Here is a 19860-nt window from a genome sequence, read left to right as displayed (position 1 = left end):
ATAAAACTTACTTAAGGGGTTTTTACACTAAAAATCCTATTTTATTTATTGCAGAACTTTATTTGATTGATATAAAAAAGTCTACTCTTAAGTCTGTTCTCATTCTTGCTTGCATTACACATTGAGACACTAACATTCTTTTATATGATGAAAACTCTTATATGATCACCGACTTATTGGATGGAAGAATATCCTAATAAGTTGTGGAAGTGTTATGCTCTCTTTTCAATTTAAATAATTTGCTACGTTGAAAATAATAGTGAGCATACCAATAACGTAGGGTAAGAATGGTGACAAGGGAACGGTCAGGAATAATGCATTCCCTAACGTTCCTAAAAAAAATCACCATTCACAAGGAATAATAATTCTTTCTCATTCCCTTTCATTTTCTTTTTTGTAGAGAATTTAAGAACAAAATTATTCATTGTTAAATTTGATAAGGAACAACTCTTCATTTTCATTCCTGATATTTTGTTCCCGTATATTCTTTTTTTATTCGTTTCTCTTGATTCCCGAATGGTCACCAGTCAGACCCGTAATAATCTGTCAAATTTACAATTATAAAATTGATATATTTAAGAACTACACTAGATCAAATATAACAAAGTATTTTCAACTACAATAAATTTTCGTTTCTTTTTTCCGTCTAAATATATTGTCTTAAAAACTAAATATGATAAAAGGCTGGATTAACCGGAAAGATAGGGTTTGATTGGCAGAACATTTTATCTAATTATAGTTATTGTTGTCAAAAAAAAGATTGGCAGAACATTAACATAAATATTATATCCTTTATTATCCAATCAACAATTTTATAAAACATTTAGATGGTGTAAATGATCTCTACTCAATGATTTCATATGAAGATTTTGGTAAAACATTTGCATTTGAATACATATATATTTTTAAAATAATTTAACTTAATTAATTTATTTATTTTATCCAATAATAACACAAAACAATATTATTTTTTTTTAATTATAATTTATTTAAAAAATATATAATTTATTTTAAAAATTATTACTTTTGAAAAAATAAAAGTTAAAACTATTTTAAAATAATGTTTTTTTAAAACAAAATAAAATTATTTCAAAATTAAAATATAATTAAATATAACTCATTATTGTCAATAAAAATAAAGATTATTATATATATTATAAATATAATATATATACATATATATATATATATTATTCAGAGAGAAACAAATTGTATATCATATACTAATTTTATATATGAATCATTACTGTTCTACCAATCGTTTTATTAATTACATTTTGGAGAGCATACCGCTTTTGTATCATAATGCTTCTATAGCAAACTGGTATTACTTTGTCATCAGCTTTACCAACTAAGACCATAGTCCAAAAATTCTACGAAATTTTTTTGGCAGAATTCATTCTTCAAAATGAATTTTTAATCCAAAGGAAACATTCGAAGGTAGTGGAATGTACGAGGAACTTACGTCAGGCTCAAGTCACATTTGCAAAGGATTGTTCTCTATTGATGAAGATGGTTTCGGGACCAGAAGAATGACTAGTTTTTGCAATTTACTTGGAAGAACTCAAGATCTTGAAAGAAAGTTTTCTCAGCTCAGAAATCATTCATATATCGAAGACACACAATACAAATGCGGATAACTTAGCATGCAGTGCCATGAAAGATCTGTCTTCCGTGGTCCACATGGATGTCGAGCTCCCCTTGTGGTCTTCAGAGTTAATATGAATCTGATTATGTTGTTGACAAAAAAAAAATTATTTTGATGCATAATCTATAAACATTGTATCCTTTTTTTTGGTTGTGTTTCATTTGTATGATATTAATAATTTTTGTTAACTATTAATTTTTCACAAGATACTCTAATCAATTAATAAATTAAAACCACTATAAGATAAAACAGTAACTAACTCACATGTAAGAAAGAAGAAAATCTATACAAACTTTTCAAGAAGTTTCAAGAGTAAAACTAATCACAAAACTTTCCAAATGTCTCAAGTGTATATTTCAAACAATAAAAATACAAAAGCAGAATTATAAGTAAGTCTAGTTCTGAAAAAAATAGACCTATTAGTTAACACATTAACTTTTGAGATTCATTCAAGGCCATTAAGATTTATTAACACATGCTGTAAAATAATTAAATCATGAAAAATGATGAATAATACACAAAAGCATTTTTAATAAAATTTTCAACGTAAACTTCTACTGCAGTATACATTTGTACGTCTTCCACTGCAGTCTATATTTGTAGACTCTCAAAAAGTTCTACACTTATTAGCTAACAAAATAGTCAACCAAAAATTTGATCGTTTCATAATTATAACAGACTTTTGAAAATCATTCAAGATCATTAGGATTAACTAACACACACTGTCAACTAATAAAATCGTAATAAAAACCTAAATGGATAATACACAAATCCAATTTTAATATAGGTTTTTACGTAGACTCTGAATTTAGTTTTCTGATTTTATTTATTTGTACTTATTATTTATTTATTTTTTATTAAAAAGCTGAGACCCCATCACTTTTGATCCGTAAATGAATAGTTTCGGTCATATTCTTGATTTAATGAATAAGTAAGCTAAGTTGAAGGTTTTTCATGATATATACGTCATGTTGAGGGTTTAAAATGTTAATTAAAAACATTAAAAGTTTAAAGTGTTAGTGATTGCCTATTCGAAGATTTTTTTTGTGATTTTCTTTCAAATTAAGTGTAGCATTTATTAGGACAAAAGCAATCATCTTCAATTTATTTCGGTTTAGAACATTTCTAATCCATTGCTATTTTTGATTCTATAATAACATTTAGAGAAAAAATGACTTTAATCCATTGTTATATCTTCTTCTAAAATAGAGATTGCTATTTTTCTCTCTACTTTTAGGGAGAGAAATAACAATCTTTATTTTTACTCTATATTTTGAAGATTGCTATTATAGAAGAATATATTAGAGTAAACTTGATCTCTATTATAGAGATTGTAAACTTGATCTCTAGAGATTCTCTATTCGGGAAGAAAAATAGCAAAATATATTAGAGTGGATATTAGAAAGAGAAAAAAAAGCAAAATACGATTGTCCATCGGTATAACATATTCCAATTTATGTGGAATATGCGGATTGAGGTGTAAAGGAGGAAATGACAAAGACGTATACCAAATTATACTTATATCTAATTAATTTAGTTTTGTTTAGAAGAATGTAAAAAAGATATTTTATGACTTCGATGTACTTTATTAGGAACAAACAAAACAACTAGTAGTATCATACTTATTAACTTTCTTCTAAAGTATTCCTTTTTTTTTTTTTTTTTTGTCATCAAAATACAGACTCATACTGACTCTGTGAACCAAACTGGGTGATCTGCATCCATGTGAACGACGAAAGACGATTGATTTCGAGCACTGCGTGCTAGACTATCCGCCTTTGAATTGTGCGTCCGTGGTACATAGATGAGCTCTGATCGGGTGAAGCTCTCCCTCAGGATCTTGATATCTTCCAAATAATTTGCAAAAGCTGGCCATTCCTCTGGTTCCGAAACCATCTTCACCAGTTGAGAACAATCCGTTGCAAACGTCACTTGAGATTGACGCAAGTTCTTCATACATTCCATTGCCCATAATAATGCTTCCATTTCTGCATGGAGAGGCGAGAGAGTAGCCCTCACATTTCGAGCCCCCAACAAACCATCAAAACCTTCCAGAGTACTGAACCAACCTTGTCCTGAAAAATTAAAACCCTCCTTCCACGAGCCATCCGTAAAACACCATCTTCCTGGGATCGCCGGCAGTACCGTAGCTGCTGATGGTAATGGTATCCTCTGATCATTCTTTACTTGTGCCTCAGCCCACAATGTGGATTCTGTTTCAGCCAATTTTAGCGTGTCCATAGGATCCATGTCCAAATTACTGAAAACCTTATTATTTCTACCTTTCCAAATGTACCAAAGTATCCATGCAAACTGATGATCTTCCATTTGCGGAAAAACTCTCCAGAATAGATGATCGATGTTTGTAAAGAGGGCGCTCGTTGGAAAAACATCTGGATTTGATGGTATTTTCGAAAGGGCCCAAACTTGAACAGCTGGAGGGCATTCAAAAAACACATGGTTTATAGATTCCTCGGGAGCTCCACATCGTACACAACCAATATCCCCTTGCATTCCTCTTGCATGTAAATTTTTCCGAACCGCTATGCACCCTGTCACCAATTGCCATAAGAAATGTTTTAGCTTTGGTGGACACCTTATTTTCCAGCAGTAAGCCTTCAAGACATCAACCGTTGGCCCAATCAGTAAAGGTGGCCTTTCTCTGTCAGGATAAATCCGTTCCACTTGATATCCTGATTTAACCGAATATTTACCATTTTTCGTAAAGTGCCATCCATCTTTATCCACCTGTTGAATCCTACTTAGTGGGATACTTTCTATTAGTTTTGCATCCTGAGGATCCACCAAAGTCCGAATTGCCCCTAAATTCCATGTTCGCGAGGTAGAGTCAATGAGAGACTCTACTGTAAGGTCCGGGTATAAATTGTGTTGATTTTTATTTGCTGGTCTCGGGCGAGTGGTTGGGAGCCATGGATCATTCCATACAGATATGGAAGACCCTGATCCCACCCTTTTGATTAGTCCTTTGCTAACCAGAGATCTAGCAGAAACAATACTCCGCCAGCCGTATGACGGGGCATATGAACGAATCGGTTCCAAGGGTGAAGCATTCCTAAAATACCGACCTTTGAAAACTCGAGAAAATAAGGTATTTGGCTTCTCTATCAGACGCCATAACTGTTTACCAAGCATTGCCGTGTTGAAATCAGTGATATCTTTAAAACCCAACCCTCCTTCTTCCTTATCAAGACATACCTTGTCCCATGATTTCCAGTGCATACCTCTCGTACTTCCCCCTGGACTCCACCAAAATTGTGATACCGCACTTGTCAGCTTTTTCACCGTTGCTTTAGGCAAACGATAACATGACATCGTATGATTTGGTAATGCCGTAACCACCGACTTAATAACCACTTTTTTCCCCCCTTTTGTGAAAAACTTGAAAGTCCACCCATTGACTCTATTATTTAAACGCTCTTGTACAAAACTGAAAACCTGGATCTTGGATCCGCCTAGATTTTCTGGTAAGCCAAGATATGATCCCATTCCTCCAAGATTCTGAATACCCAAGATATCCCTTAACTCCTGTCTAACAGATTCTTCAATCTTATATCCAAATTGGATAGAAGACTTATCAAAATTTATGAGTTGCCCTGAAACTGCCTCATATTCCTTTAGAATCCTAAGAATTGTTTGACACTCTTCTTTTTGGGCTCTACAAAAGAAAAGACTATCATCCGCAAAAAGCAGATGAGAAATCGATGGACAAGCCCGAGCTACCTTCATTCCTGTAATTTGTTGTTCTCTCTCCGCCTTTTTTATATTTGCAATTAAAGCCTCAGTGCAAAGAATAAATAAATAAGGTGATAATGGATCTCCTTGACGTAAGCCCCTATGTGGCACAATAAGGCCACGTGGTTGACCATTGATAAGAACCCTATATTGAACCGAAGAAATACATTCCATCATCAACTTAATCCAGTGAAGATCAAACCCCATTTTTTCCAATAAAACCTCAATAAAACCCCATTCCACCCTATCATATGCTTTACTCATATCCGTTTTAATTGCCATATACTTTCCTTTACAAGCCTTGTTGGTTCTCAATCCGTGAAACATTTCCTGTGCAATAAGAATATTATCAGATATCAATCTTCCCGCCACAAATGCCGATTGAGTTTCGGAAATAAGTGAAGGAAGACAGCTTTTTAAGCGCTGACACAAGACTTTTGAGATGATTTTATATCCAACATTACAAAGACTGATTGGCCTCAATTCCGTCATCCGTGTAGGTCTCTCCGTTTTTGGTATCATACAAATATTGGTAATATTTAAACGTGCATCCAAAGTCCCCGAAACCAAGAAATGGTTAACCATTTCTACCAAATCATTCTTTATAAGATGCCAAGAATGTTGAAAAAAAAGTGCTGTCATGCCATCCGGCCCTGGTGCCTTTTCTGGATGCATCATAAACAAAGCCTCTTTAACCTCTTCCTCCGTCGCTAACCTCACCAGACGTTGATTCATCTGGGAAGTAATGCTCGGTGTAATCTCTGCCAAAAAACTGTCAAACTCCGCTGGGGAAGTAGTAGTAAATAAATCCTCAAAATAGTCCACGGCCACCTTCTCCACACCATTATCATCTGTAATCCAATTCCCATTAGCATCGTGTAATCCAACAATTCTATTGCGAACTCTCCGCTGCCTAGTTAAAGCATGATAAAATTTCGTATTAAGATCCCCAGATGAATACCACATGTTCCTGCTTTTTTGGTGCCAATAATCTTCTTCATCCTTATATGCTTCTTGTAACTTCCTCGACACTTCCAGAATATCCTCTTGTGACCTAGAGTTATCTGTTTGCACCTCTTCAAGTGCCTGTTGCAGTTCATTTATTTTTTCCTTTCCATAAGGTGGATTATTTTTCCGCCATCTAGCAATTTCATGTCGACAATTACTAATTTTTGCCACTATACCTGCGGCGCCCCCTCCTGCCCGCTCCTCATTAGAATCTATCCAACCCATGGAGATTGATTCTAAGAGACCTTCTTGCCCAATCCACCTTTTATCAAACCGAAACTGTCCTCTCCGTTTGGGAACTTTATCTTCCATATAAGCTACCACAGGACGGTGATCAGAGGCCACCATCCCAAGATACTCTGTAAAAGAACACGGGAATAGGGTATGCCATTCTTCATTTGCTAGCGCACGGTCCAACCGACATCGAACCAACACAGCCCCTTTCCCTTTTCCTCTTCTCCCTTGCCATGACATTTTATTTCCCCTAGCTGGAAATTCTAGCAGACCACTATTTCTTATCATATTATTGAAAGGAATAAAAGAATCTGCACTCCTAATAGCCCCACCATCTTTTTCATGATTACCAGTAATCTCATTAAGATCTCCAATAATAAACCAGGGATCGGATCTCGCCAGTCCATACCTAGTTAACCGTTCCCATACCTGTTCTCGCAATTTTTGAACTGGATCCCCATATACAAAGGTAAGATAGACCGTTTTACCCAGGGCTTCCGCTTCCACATCTATCATTCGATTACTAGAGAATAATACCTTAACTTGATACTCATTATTATAGAAAAGCGCTAATCCTCCACTTCTCCCCACCGGGTCTATAGTAACGATATTATCAAACCCCAAATGAGCTTGCCATTTTTGGACAAACTCTGAATCTTGCTTTGTCTCTGATAAAAACAAAAAATCCGGTTTATGTTTATACCTTATCTCCTTTAAATAGCTTAGCGTCCACTTACTTCCCATTCCTCGACAATTCCAACTTAAAACCCGCATTTAAAAAACATTTTAAATTGCTCTTGAGAGCTGAGTCTATGGGTGTAATGATACCCGATTTCCACACTCCAATTGTTAACCGTTCGTTGTGGTCTGGACCATTCCATAATGATCGGGAAAGAGACCGCTAACATAATCCAAATTCTACCACGTAGCCTCCATAATGATATAACTCTGCTTCCATAAATAAAATAAAAACTATAACTTTTCGATCCACCAAAGACATGCAATATATATGCAAAGCCATCTACCCCCACGTGAAAAATTTTCCTTTCACCAAAAAAACCAAACCCGCTTTCTTCTTGGTTTGAAAAAGAACCATCAATTCGCTTGACATGTGCTTCATAATACGATCCTCTCCATCCAACTTGTACCTGATTCAAAATTTCCAATGCCAAAGAAACGCAATCTAAAATCCCTAACTTCAAGCGCCACCATTGACAAACTAACAACCTCACCAGCCATTTCCGATTATTTGATAGACTTATTAAACACCATTCACCCATAAAACTACTACTTAACTGCTTCCATTCCAACCCAACGAACTCTATTCTAATCCAATATCCATCAAAATAGCCAATACGATTACAAAGCCAATAACAAAAGACTGTTGTATTAAATCGTTGCTTCTCCCCCAAGGAAACCACAAATAAAACCAGTCTCTTACAACACTTCGAAACAGAGAAAACGCACTTGCTCATAGAGCTTATTAAAACCAGAAAACAAAGTAAAACATAAGACAAGCCCAGCCTGCTTGAGAAACCTTTAGAACATCTACTAACCATAAATCAAATCTTCTGTGTCCCAAGTTTCAGGTTTGAAGCACCCTTACTCTCCGCTTGCTTGATGGTATCTCCCGGACGCACTCCTGGCTTCGCTGCAGCTCGCTTGCGTGGGGACGCAAGCGCATTAAATGCTCTCAATTTACTACTACCCGCAGTACCGGTCGATGCCTTGAACAGCCTCTTACGTAGTCCTGGTTTCTTCTCCGCATTTCCAGCAACCGGGCCTTGCTCCTCTTCCACAGTCCCCCCATCTGTAACATGAGCATTGTTATCTTCTGCCTGTTCCTTGATCACTTCCTCAGTTTCTTCCTCTGCTGTCTCTTCTAAAAAATCCTCTGCATCCATATCAATCCCATTCTCAAGTAGATGAGCCTTAATCTCATCCATGTCCATCACATCCTCATCTTCTAAGTCAACTTGATCCTCCTGCATACCATGTACCTCTGCCAATCCACGGTCCACGTCAGTAGGATCCGAGATGACTGTTGTTCCCTCAGCCTGAGTATTGGCCAGTTCCACTTGAAACGCCTGAGAGGGTGGCATTATGCGAGCCTCCGCAACGGACCTAATCTCACCCTCCTCTCGAACTTCCTCACGAACCTCTTGTTGAAACGGTTGCTTAGTCTGTTCTGAAGAGTGTCGAAGATGCCCACTCTGAACACCAGACCTTGAGTCCTCTCGCCTGGCAGGTCTGTATCGAGAAGCCTCCCCATCTCCTCTATAAGTTCCACGGTTGTTGTTGGCTCTCTTATTTCCTCTCTCTGGCACCTTCATCCATTTTGAATCGGTTTCTTCCCCCATTTTGCCTTTACCTTTGCCATAATACTCACGGCCCTCTCTTTCTTTTTGCTGTTGATTCGCATTTCCATTAATGACTACACCTTTATAACTCCTTGCACGATCATCGTACTTCGCTCCATCATGCCAAACCCCATTACCTTCTCTTCCCTCACGTTTCTTTTCTGGACTCTTCTTAGTGTTCTTCACATCTAGGGGACAGACGTCGTCCTTGTGGCAAAGACTCCCGCACACTTGACAATATCCAAACAGCTTCTCATACCGCAGTGATACCGGAGCTTCCTCACCATCATAGAACTCCCCACCATTGAAATCTATCGTGGTTTCAAAGCACAATTCTTTAAACGCATCAACCACCACTTGCACTCGAGAGTGATCCAAATCTACGGTCACCGTTCTTCCTATGGCGTCTCCAATGCTCTCAAAAGTGGCTTCCGTTTTGAACTCCACCGGGACTCCAATGATTCGAACCCAAAAAGGTATTTCCGATGGATAGAGCAGGGACTTTTTTGGTTGCCACCGCGCCAAAGCCAACATCCAGTAATCAAAATGAAAAGGTTGATTCTTGAGAACCCCTTCCATATCTTCCACCGTTTCGAAATCAAACTGGAACTTCCCAAACCCCAAATCCGTACCAACAACCCTCTCTTCCAGTTTCCATATCTTCGGGAGATTCGAAATTAGAGCCGGCATCTCCTGCTTCTCCGGATTCATACATCTCCCGAGAAGGGTCTTGGAAAAGTTCTTGATGAGAGCCGAATTATCAAAGTGGGCCACTGATATCTTCAGACGTTTGCGAACTCCTTCTCCGTTCTTCACCTCCCCCCCATTTCCCAAAAGTTGACTCTGTGACATAGCGAAAAGAAGAAAAATAAAGCTGTGAACTTTATCAATTGCAAGAGAGAAAGTTGCAAGGTCTATGATCCAAGGAAAGAACCCTTTCGTCCATTTATACTGAACCAAAATCCCAATAATTTCCTTAATTTCCCTAATTCTGATTTGATTCGTGATAACAAAATCAAATGCCCATAATAATCCCATTAACCACAAACTTATTCGGTAATCCCGCTTGTCTTGTACAAATATCATCGAACTTTCCATATGAAACCCTTTGCAGAATTTCTCCATATCTCCACATCTCTGAAAAAACCAGCGAAAGGAAAGAAAGGATATACCTCTTCCTTGATTCAATTTCGTCTTAAAGATGATCGAAATAAAAATCAAGGACCCAAACTTCATACTTCCTTGTTTTCGCCAGATCCAAATCTCAATCATTGTTTCACCCTCGATCAAGCCAGCCGTTCTAAAATCAGAAGGAAAATCCAATCTTCCATCTGCAACATTCCGATCATGGAGAATCCCATCTCCAAATCGGCTCTCTGAATCCCAATGATCCGATAATACCTCTCCAATCCCCGGATCCCAATCCCTTTGAAGCATCGAAACCCTAGATCACTGAATCGCCTTTTGCATCGCCGTTTTTACTTTCTATTGATTAGAGAATTTCTTGTTTCTTCTAAAGTATTCCTATGTCTTAATAATAGTATACTTAATTAGTTCATCGCTCTCTTTCTCTGTCTAGCTTTGTTGTGTAGTACATTAAATAATTGACCAACATTTGCAATAATCAATGAGTGTAATTAAAGCCCATCTTTCTCTTCTTGTGAGTTTGTGCGAACGCAGAATGTCCCATGTGCTTAATCAAGCAGAACATCTCCTTATAAAACAATAAAACTAATCCCATTAGTATACTTTCTTAAATAGTTTCACTCTACCACCAGTATGACATTTATCAAAATCTACTATCGATATCTTAATAATGGATGCAAGAAGATAAGAAGATAGTATGAAAACAAGTATATAGATAAGAAAGTAAAACGACACATAAATCGAATGTAGTTCAATAAGTCAGCTATATCCGTAAGTAAACAGAAATATATTATTATTCAAAGCTAAATATATGTTGTAGATCATTAGAGTCAGAAAAACTTAAATATACTCCATCTGTTTCATATCTATTTCAATATACAAGTTCTTGTGAAAGTTTTTTCTTGTTTCACACTATAATTTGTTTAATTTAAAGCCAAATACAAAAAAAAAAATGATCAAACAGAATTAAAAAATTTAAGGTAAAATTTAAATATAATTTATCACTAGTCGTTCGCTATTTTAAATTAAATGTTAAAGAAAAAAAGTAAATATATTAATATTAAAAAAATTTAGGTAAAAATTAAATGCAATTTATCACTAGTCGTTCTCTCTTTTAAATTAAATGTTAAAGAAAAAAAGTATGTATTTATTTGTGTGTTTTAATCAAAACAACACTTATAATTTGAAAAAAATACGGAAATAAGAGTCTTTCAATTCAAAAACTTGTGCTAATAGATTCGTGGATCTAGATTTGGTAAAGATGAAATATGTTACAAAATTTAAAGAATATCAACAAATATGTTGCATTGGTTTCCTCACAAACTTAATCAAGTAGGACTCATTTCATTTTGTTAAGATGTCATATTATAAATTCAAAAAACATCTGTTATAACGATTTTGTTTTCACGATTTCAAACCTATAAGGCTATAACAAGAACGGTGGGAAGTGACGCTGACGCCAACACGAAGACTCCATATGCCTAAGATTGTTTTTGTTAAAGAATGTCCCGCACATTGCTGGTTTATAAAGTACGACATGTATACGTATTTCGTATGTGTATGTGCACATACGTAAGCATATATGAAACGTAGATAAGCATATATATTTGTTCAGATATAAACTTCAGAGAATCGTGACTTCGACCAAAAAAAGAAAAAAAAAAAGGAAAGATCATACACTAGAAACCAAAAGATGGCGCAGACCACCTGAGGGGTTTGTTAAATGCAATGTGGGTTCATCGTGGACATGTGCTTCTCGGCCGTGTGGGGTATCTTGGATACTTAGAGATTCTAATGGTGTCCCCATACTTCATAGCAGAAGGGCTTACTCTTACATCCGTTCAAAAGAGGAAGCCAATCTCTACGCAATGCTGTGGGCTGTGGAGAGTATGGGCAATCTCCACCAGCATAACGTCCTCTTTGAAGCCTCAGAAATCGAGACGAGAAACATTATGATGGCCCCCTTTCACTTCCCCTTCCTCCAGCACCTGGTTTCTACAAGGAAAAATGATTGCTGACTACATGAAGTATCGACCATCACATAGCTAACCATGCAAAGTATACTAATGTATACCTAGTTACACGAAGTATATGTTATGCATGATAACATCCCTCAACTTAATGATGTTATGTAATTAACATCACAAGTTTAATTTTATTCATCCAAAAAATAATGTAGATATCAGAGACCGTTAAATACCTCGTTTCATCAATTAAAATATGACCAACCCGACTGTAATTTAACTGAAATTATATTTTAACCCACATTTTAAGAGCGTAACAATTTTTTATAAATATCTAATGTACAAAATCAATATCTTTTAACGTTTTTTGATATGTAGTGTTTTAACATTTCTATTTTGGTGTATTAGAAAACTATATAATTATATTATTTATATTTATATTAAATATGTAAGTTATATAAGATATTATGTAATTTTTTAAAAAAAATTATTTTAATATGTTTTCTTATGAACTTTTCATAAAATTTATGTAATTTGTTTGATGAATTGTTTGATATATAGTTATTTTTAAAATTTTAATTAGAAAATATATTTGACGTCAATTTATTGACTCTAACATTTTGTTTGCTCAAAACTTATTTGATGTCAATTTAAATCAAACATAATCTCACATATATAATTATTATATATGTACTTTTAATAATAAAATAATCTAAGAATAAGTATATAATATGAAAGTTTTAATAAGTTTGAATGAATGCAATTTAATATAAACAAAATAATGCATTAATTTAATTATGGATGAATTTAATTAATTGTATATCAAACAAATAAGATGTTGGAGTAAGTAAATTGATATCAAACAACTTTTATAATAAAAATTGATCAAATAAATATATATCACACAACTATTCAAAAGAATTACACATATTTAATTAAAAATTAATAACAAAACAGATTAAATAATAAAAATAAAAATTAAATAATATCTTGTATAACTTTTATATCTAATATAAATAAAATAATACAACTATATAGTTTTCAAATACACTAAAATAAAAATTTCAAAACAATACTTATCAAAATTTTATAAAACATATTGGTTTAATAAATTATATTTTGTTAAAAATATTCTCACGCTTTTAAAAAGCGGATCAAAACCTAATTTTTGTTTAATTACCGTTAGGTGCGCCATATTTTAATTGAGAAAATGAGAGACTTAAACGGTCTTTGACATCCATATCACTTTTTGGATTAATGAAATTAAAGTCGTGATGTTAACCACATAACATCATTAAGTTGAGGGATGTTGCCATGCATAACATATACTTCGTGTAGTCTGGTATACATTAATTTAGTTTGCATGGCTAGCCATGTGATGGTCAATACTTCATGTAGTCAGCAATCATTTTTCCTTTCTACAATTAGTTCCAAGTTAGAGGCTATCGAGGGATGGAGTTTAAATCATACAGCCCTAGAGTGTAACTCTGTTGCAGTAGCCATTGCTACATCAGTCACAACAGGTCAACGATACCAGTCGTACGTCGCTGCAAAAGGTCCAGCTTGGCTCTCTCGTATCTTATTTGCTGAAGCGGCCCCGTGAGCTTGCTCACTACATATGGTCACTACATCTTTGCTTCATATCATAGCTCTAATGTTCTTTTCTATTATGGTGCCTATTGGCATTTGTTGTTCTTCTCTTTATTTCTCTGTTTTGAGGTTTTCTCAAGACTTCTGGTGTAGAAGGGTTCCCTCAGCTGAGGTCCTTCAAACTTTATTCTCGGAATTTCAGTGTTAAAAAAAAAAAAAAAGGAAAGATCATACATTGAATTTTGTCGAAAGAGTGAACCAGTATATATATATATATATATATATATATATATATATATATATATATATATATATATATATATATATATTTATATATGTGTGTGTGAGCGCGTGCGCACGTATGAGTGTGGCTGATATACGTGCGTGTGTTAGGTAAGGGCATGTTTATTGGAAATTTTTAGTTGTGGTTCTTAGTATAATATAAGAAGCGTCTTTTAACTTTAGCTAAAAAAAATTAAAAACTGTTTCTTAATTATCTTTAAAGAATGAAAAACTTCATCACCTATAATTTGTTTGATGAAAAGTAATTCATATTGCAGCAATGGAAAAGGAAAACATCAATTTTCAGACTACAGAAATTTAACGCTACAAACTAAATGTATAAATGAATCCAAAGAGAAAGTGATAAGAACCAGGATACTGATTCACAATATGTATTTATCAGAATCGGTTTAATCTTCAAAAAAACTTGTTATTTATTTGAAAATAAAGAACGGTGATTGTGGCACACTTTAAAAAATATCTAGTTTTACGTAGACAAATTAGTCTGATGTCGTGATTACTTATAAACTAGGTTAAGATCCGTACCTTACGCGGAATGAATATTATATATAAATTATTTTTAAGTATTATATATTTTTTACATATTATGAAATAATAAATATATATTGAATAATTAAAAATTTAGTAACTATTACGTATATAATTAAATTGGTACAAATACTTAAATAAATTTTATTTATCCACACAAACACTTTCTTCTATTATATATATATAATTAAGTTTAAATGATATTAACATAGATATATAGTATATTTTTAATTTTGACATCTGCTAAAAAATATTTTATACTCATATTATTTTTGATCGTTTGTATTTTTTTATAACAAAAATTTTAAATCAATGATAACAATAAAAAATTTATGGGATGTTTAATAGTTTTAATAATTTATAATTTTAAAAACATTCAATACAAAGTTTAAAATCTAAATATTAAGTTGTCAATAATTGTTCAAAATGTTTATCAACAAATTTCAAATAAAATTCGAAATTAAAATACTTATGTATTTTATATGGTATATAATTTATTTTTAAAAAAAATATTAATATGCATATATATAATATTTATTAAATGAGACTTCCTGCTTATGTAATTTCGTAATCATTTGTATCTTGTTATAACATAAATTTTAAACCATGGATCACAAAAATTTAGTCATTTATATTTGTTTTTTAAAATTCTAAATATAACATATACGAAAAAAATCTAAATTTATATTATATAATTACTGTGGTTGTTTAATTTATTTTAAAATGAATTAAAAATGATAGAGAATAGACTGATTTTTATCAAATCTTTATTATTCAAAATCATTAATTGTCATATATACTTTAGTCATATTAGGTAATTGCGTGATTTTTATTTAAAAAAACAATGAAGAATATTTATGAATAATTTATGGTTAGTTTAATAAAAAGCTTATTATATATTTATATGGACCAACATATTTTTCTAAAGATTCTAAGAATCATTATATATTTATATGGACCAACATATTTTTCTAAGGATTCTAAAAATGATTGTGGTGATGACATGTGACTACAAAAATAGATTGTAATGTTTCTCTTTTAAATAATATATATGGGATATATATGAGATATTTCCAAAAGATAAGTTACTAAATAGTCTATATTGATACTAAATCTCTTTTTTCGTTTAATATGGAATTTCATTTATATTAGTATCATATATATTGTGATTATAAATTTCAAATGGCATCATCTCGGGATATGATGTTTGTAATCTTGGGGACATGGCAAAAACAGTAGAATTTCTAGAGAACACTTATGATGGGATTGAGAATCAGTGATGAATGTACAAAATCGAGTTTTAATAATCTTAGATATTTTCATCGTGAAAAGATAAAATATGTGTGTATAGTTGATTCCATTTAGTATATATAGATGAAATATGGTTAGTTCTTCCCTGTAATAATTTTTGTTTTTTTGCTGAAAATTTTCCCTGTAATGTTGAATATGAAGAATTCGATGTTAGGTTTTTGAAAGAAACTCGAAGAGTATAAAAAATATTGAAATTCGCAGAACAAATCTAAGAGTATAAAAAATATCGAAATTCGCAGAACAAATTTAAGTCGTCACTAGACTATCTTAAGATATAAAAACAGCTGAAAACCAACTAGAGAAGAAAATATTTAATCTTTTGCTATTTGCCGTGTTATACATTATATGTTTTTCTTTTCAACTGTTATACATTATACATTAGTTATACATTATATGTTTTATGTGAATATCTTCTTCAACGACTATCTGAATTTTTATCAAGCTGTAGGAAAGAATAATTAAGATACTCTATAAAGGTAAACCAAAGTTAAACGGAAATTAAAGGCAACGATAGTCATCGATTATCATCATACAGTATGGGTTGCTAACCAGAAAAAGAAGTGTTTTGATTCTTCTTTTCAACCAATCACAAGAATGATATTAGTTAATTTTTATCATTATTTTTTTCAATCCCTAAACCTTTTAAATAATAGTTTTTTTTGTAACAACTTTAATAATAGTATATCTACTGCATCTATTTTATTAAAACTCACAAATTAGGTTTGTTTGGAAACATGTATAGCAATTTTTTTTTAAAAAATTGTTTGGAAGCATAAATTGTAGTTTTAAAAAAAGAAAATTTATTTGGAAACATAGATTGCAGTTTAAAAAAAAAGGTTTGTTTGGAAACATATATTATAATTTAAAAAAATAGGTTTGTTTAAAAACATGGATATCAGTATATTAAGAAAAGAAAAAAAGTAATTGGCATCACCTCGGTTCTGCTTGCCATGGGTTTGCCTCCTCAGTTTGTCAATTGGATCCGGCTCTGCATCACTACTGCGGCTTTTTCAGTGTCTGTTAATGAAAGTCTGAAGAGTTTTTTCACTAGTGCTAGAGGAATACGGCAGGGTTGCTCACTTTCACCATATCTCTATGTTATACTGGACAATGTGCTTTCTAAGCTCTTGAACAAAGCAGCAGCAGCAGCAGGTGAGTTTGCTTATCATCCGCAGTGTGAGGGAGTTAAGCTCACGCATCTGAGCTTTGCTGATGATATATTAGTATTCACCAAGGGCACAACGGGTTCTCTTATGGGCGTTTTGGAGGTTATGAAAAGATTCGCTCGAATGTCTGGTCTCCACATTAATGTTGCTAAGTCTTCTATATTCGCATCAGGGCATAATATCAGTGACCTACTTGCTGCAGCAGAATTGTTAAATATTGGAGTGGGCACACTACCTATTCGCTACCTCGGCATGCCACTGACGACTAAAACACTTACCAGCCATGACTACGAGCCATTGATAGATAAAATCAGAAGTAGAATGCTCTGCTGGTCCAACAAAACTCTATCGTTTGCAGGACGACTACAGCTGATTAAATCAGTCATAGCCAGTATAGTCAATTTTTGGAGTCAGACATTCATACTGCCTGCGAAATGTCTTGATAAGATAGAGAGTATGTGTAGCACCTTCCTCTGGTCAGGCTCACCAACACAAACTCATAAAGAAAAGGTCATTTGGGATGATTTGTGTGTTCCAAAAGAGGAGGGAGGTCTTGGAATCAGGAAGCTGCGGGAGACAAACAGAGTATTTGCTCTGAAACTAATTTGGCATCTCTTCACTCAACCTACTTCATTGTGGGTGAGCTGGATTAAGCATTATTTGCTCAAATATAATTCATTCTGGGATGTAAGAGATGACACAAAGGGATCTTGGATATGGAGGAAGTTACTCAAATTGAGGGATGTGGCTTATGAATTTTTGAGGTTTGATATTCAAGATGGCAACAACTGTCACTTTTGGTTTGATGATTGGTTGGGGCAAGGGAAGCTGATCGACATCACAGGTCCTACAGGCACTACTTATTTGGGCATTAGGAGACACGCTAAGGTTAGCGATGCTGTTACATTGGAAGGGTGGAGCATACGAGGAAGTAGAAGCCGTAGGTTCCACGAGTTGAGAAATAGTATCTTACAAAGAGAACCTCCGCAACCAGGGAATGGCAAGGACATAGTATTGTGGAAGCATGGGAGTGATGATTACAGAGATCATTACTATGCGGCTAGTACGTGGGAGCAAGTGAGGTCTAGGAGGCATACAGTCGAGTGGAGTCGAGTAATCTGGTTCACACAAGGGGTCCCACGATTCTCATTCATAACTTGGCTAGCAGTGAAGAATATACTATCAACTGGTGATCGTATGAGACAATGGGGAATGGTACAGAGTTGTGAGCTTTGTGGAGAGAGAGATGAAACGCGTGATCATTTGTTCTTCGCATGTCCTTAGAGTCTGGCTAGGAGACTTATTGGCAACAGCATCAATCCGGATTGGCAATGGACACTGCATCGCATACAAAGAATGAGTCAAGGGAAAGCTGATACTGTTTTGGTGAAGCTTTTGTTGCAGACCACAATCTACCACATTTGGAGAGAAAGGAATGGGAGGCGTCATCAGCAAAGCAGAGTTACCACTGATCATATGCGACAGCGCATTGATAAGGCAGTGAGAAACATAATCTCATCACTCAAATACAGATTCGATCACAAATATGGAGGATTACTCAGCCTTTGGTTCCAACTTAGTATGTGAAGAAGCACTGGTTCATACATGAAGATAGTAGAGTAGTCATACTTATGTAAATAACATTCTTTGCTTGATCAATAAATTTGATATTTCATCAAAAAAAAAGAAGTAATTGGCTTATATTTTTAAAAAAATTTGGAAGTCCATTATATTATGAGAAACTATCTATCTGGTACCTAATCGGGTTCGGTTCAGGTCTGTTTGGATTTCGGGTTTCCGGGATCAAATATTTTAGCCTCATTCTAATATTTCTAAATTTCAGTTCGGATTCGCTTTGGATTTTTGCGGGTTCGGTTCAAGTTCGGATAACCCATTTAAATTACTTTTAATATTTAAAAATTTATTATATATTTTAATACTTTAAATTTATCAAAAACTATAAACAAAATATTATATTAAATATACATTTGAATAATATATGTTAGAATACCTAAACTTAATATATAAATTATTTTAGTTCAAATATTTGGATATAGAATCAATAATTATTTTAAGTATTTATGGTGTTTTAAGTATACTTTTACTATTTTATATATTTACTATTGATTATTTGTATATATTTTCAAGTATTTAAACAAGCTTAAAAGTATCATATATATTCTAGATGTTTTTATATACATTAAATCTAAAAATAATTAATATATATAAGTATGTAAATCTATTCCGTATACATTCGGGTATCCGAAATATTTCGGTTTGGATCGGATTTGGTTTCGGTTCTCTAAAAACTAAAATTTTGAATAATTCGGATATTTAATCAATTTCGGTTTGGGTTTGATACTACCTTTTCGGATCGAGGTAGGTTCGGTTCTTCAGATTCAGGTATTTTGCCTAGCCCTTATATTATTGACATGAAGAACAAACAAAAACATATTTTTGAAAATATACCTCCGCGGACATGCAGGTCAAAGTCTAGTCTATCTTATTAAAGTAGAAGTACTTTAAGCTTTTGTCTAGCAACATAGATAGCAGTTAAAAAAATATATATAGTGTTGTTTGCAAACACAGATAACAGTAAGTTAGGAAAAAAAAGTAATGAACTTATGCTATTAAAAAAATTGAAAATCCATTACATTATATTAAAAAATAATGTGCTTATGTCATTTGATATACATATTCAAATCAAAATAATAATTTAAAATTAATTTAATCAATTTTGGTTCGGATTTGGTACTACTTATTCGGATTGGGATCGGTTCGGATCTTCGAATTCGAATTTTTTGTCTATTCCTAAATAATGACATAAAAAACAAATAACATCATATTTT

The 19860-nt window shown here is 33.4% G+C and overlaps 1 protein-coding gene across 1 annotated transcript; it reads right to left on the bottom strand.

Moving 5' to 3' along the window:
* Positions 1-7970: 7970 nt before the first annotated feature.
* On the bottom strand, positions 7971-10434 carry LOC125608006. The gene is made up of 2 exons (XM_048777691.1): positions 10176-10434; positions 7971-9846 (listed from the first exon to the last, which is right to left on the bottom strand). The coding sequence occupies exon 2, from the start codon at positions 9712-9714 to the stop codon at positions 8206-8208; it is 1509 nt and encodes a 502-aa protein (XP_048633648.1). The 5' UTR covers positions 9715-9846; positions 10176-10434; the 3' UTR covers positions 7971-8205.
* Positions 10435-19860: the final 9426 nt, after the last annotated feature.

Source organism: Brassica napus, chromosome A4, assembly GCF_020379485.1.
Source record: "Brassica napus cultivar Da-Ae chromosome A4, Da-Ae, whole genome shotgun sequence".
NCBI classification, from domain to species: domain Eukaryota; kingdom Viridiplantae; phylum Streptophyta; class Magnoliopsida; order Brassicales; family Brassicaceae; genus Brassica; species Brassica napus.
This window is presented reverse-complemented; position numbering and strand designations above follow the sequence as displayed.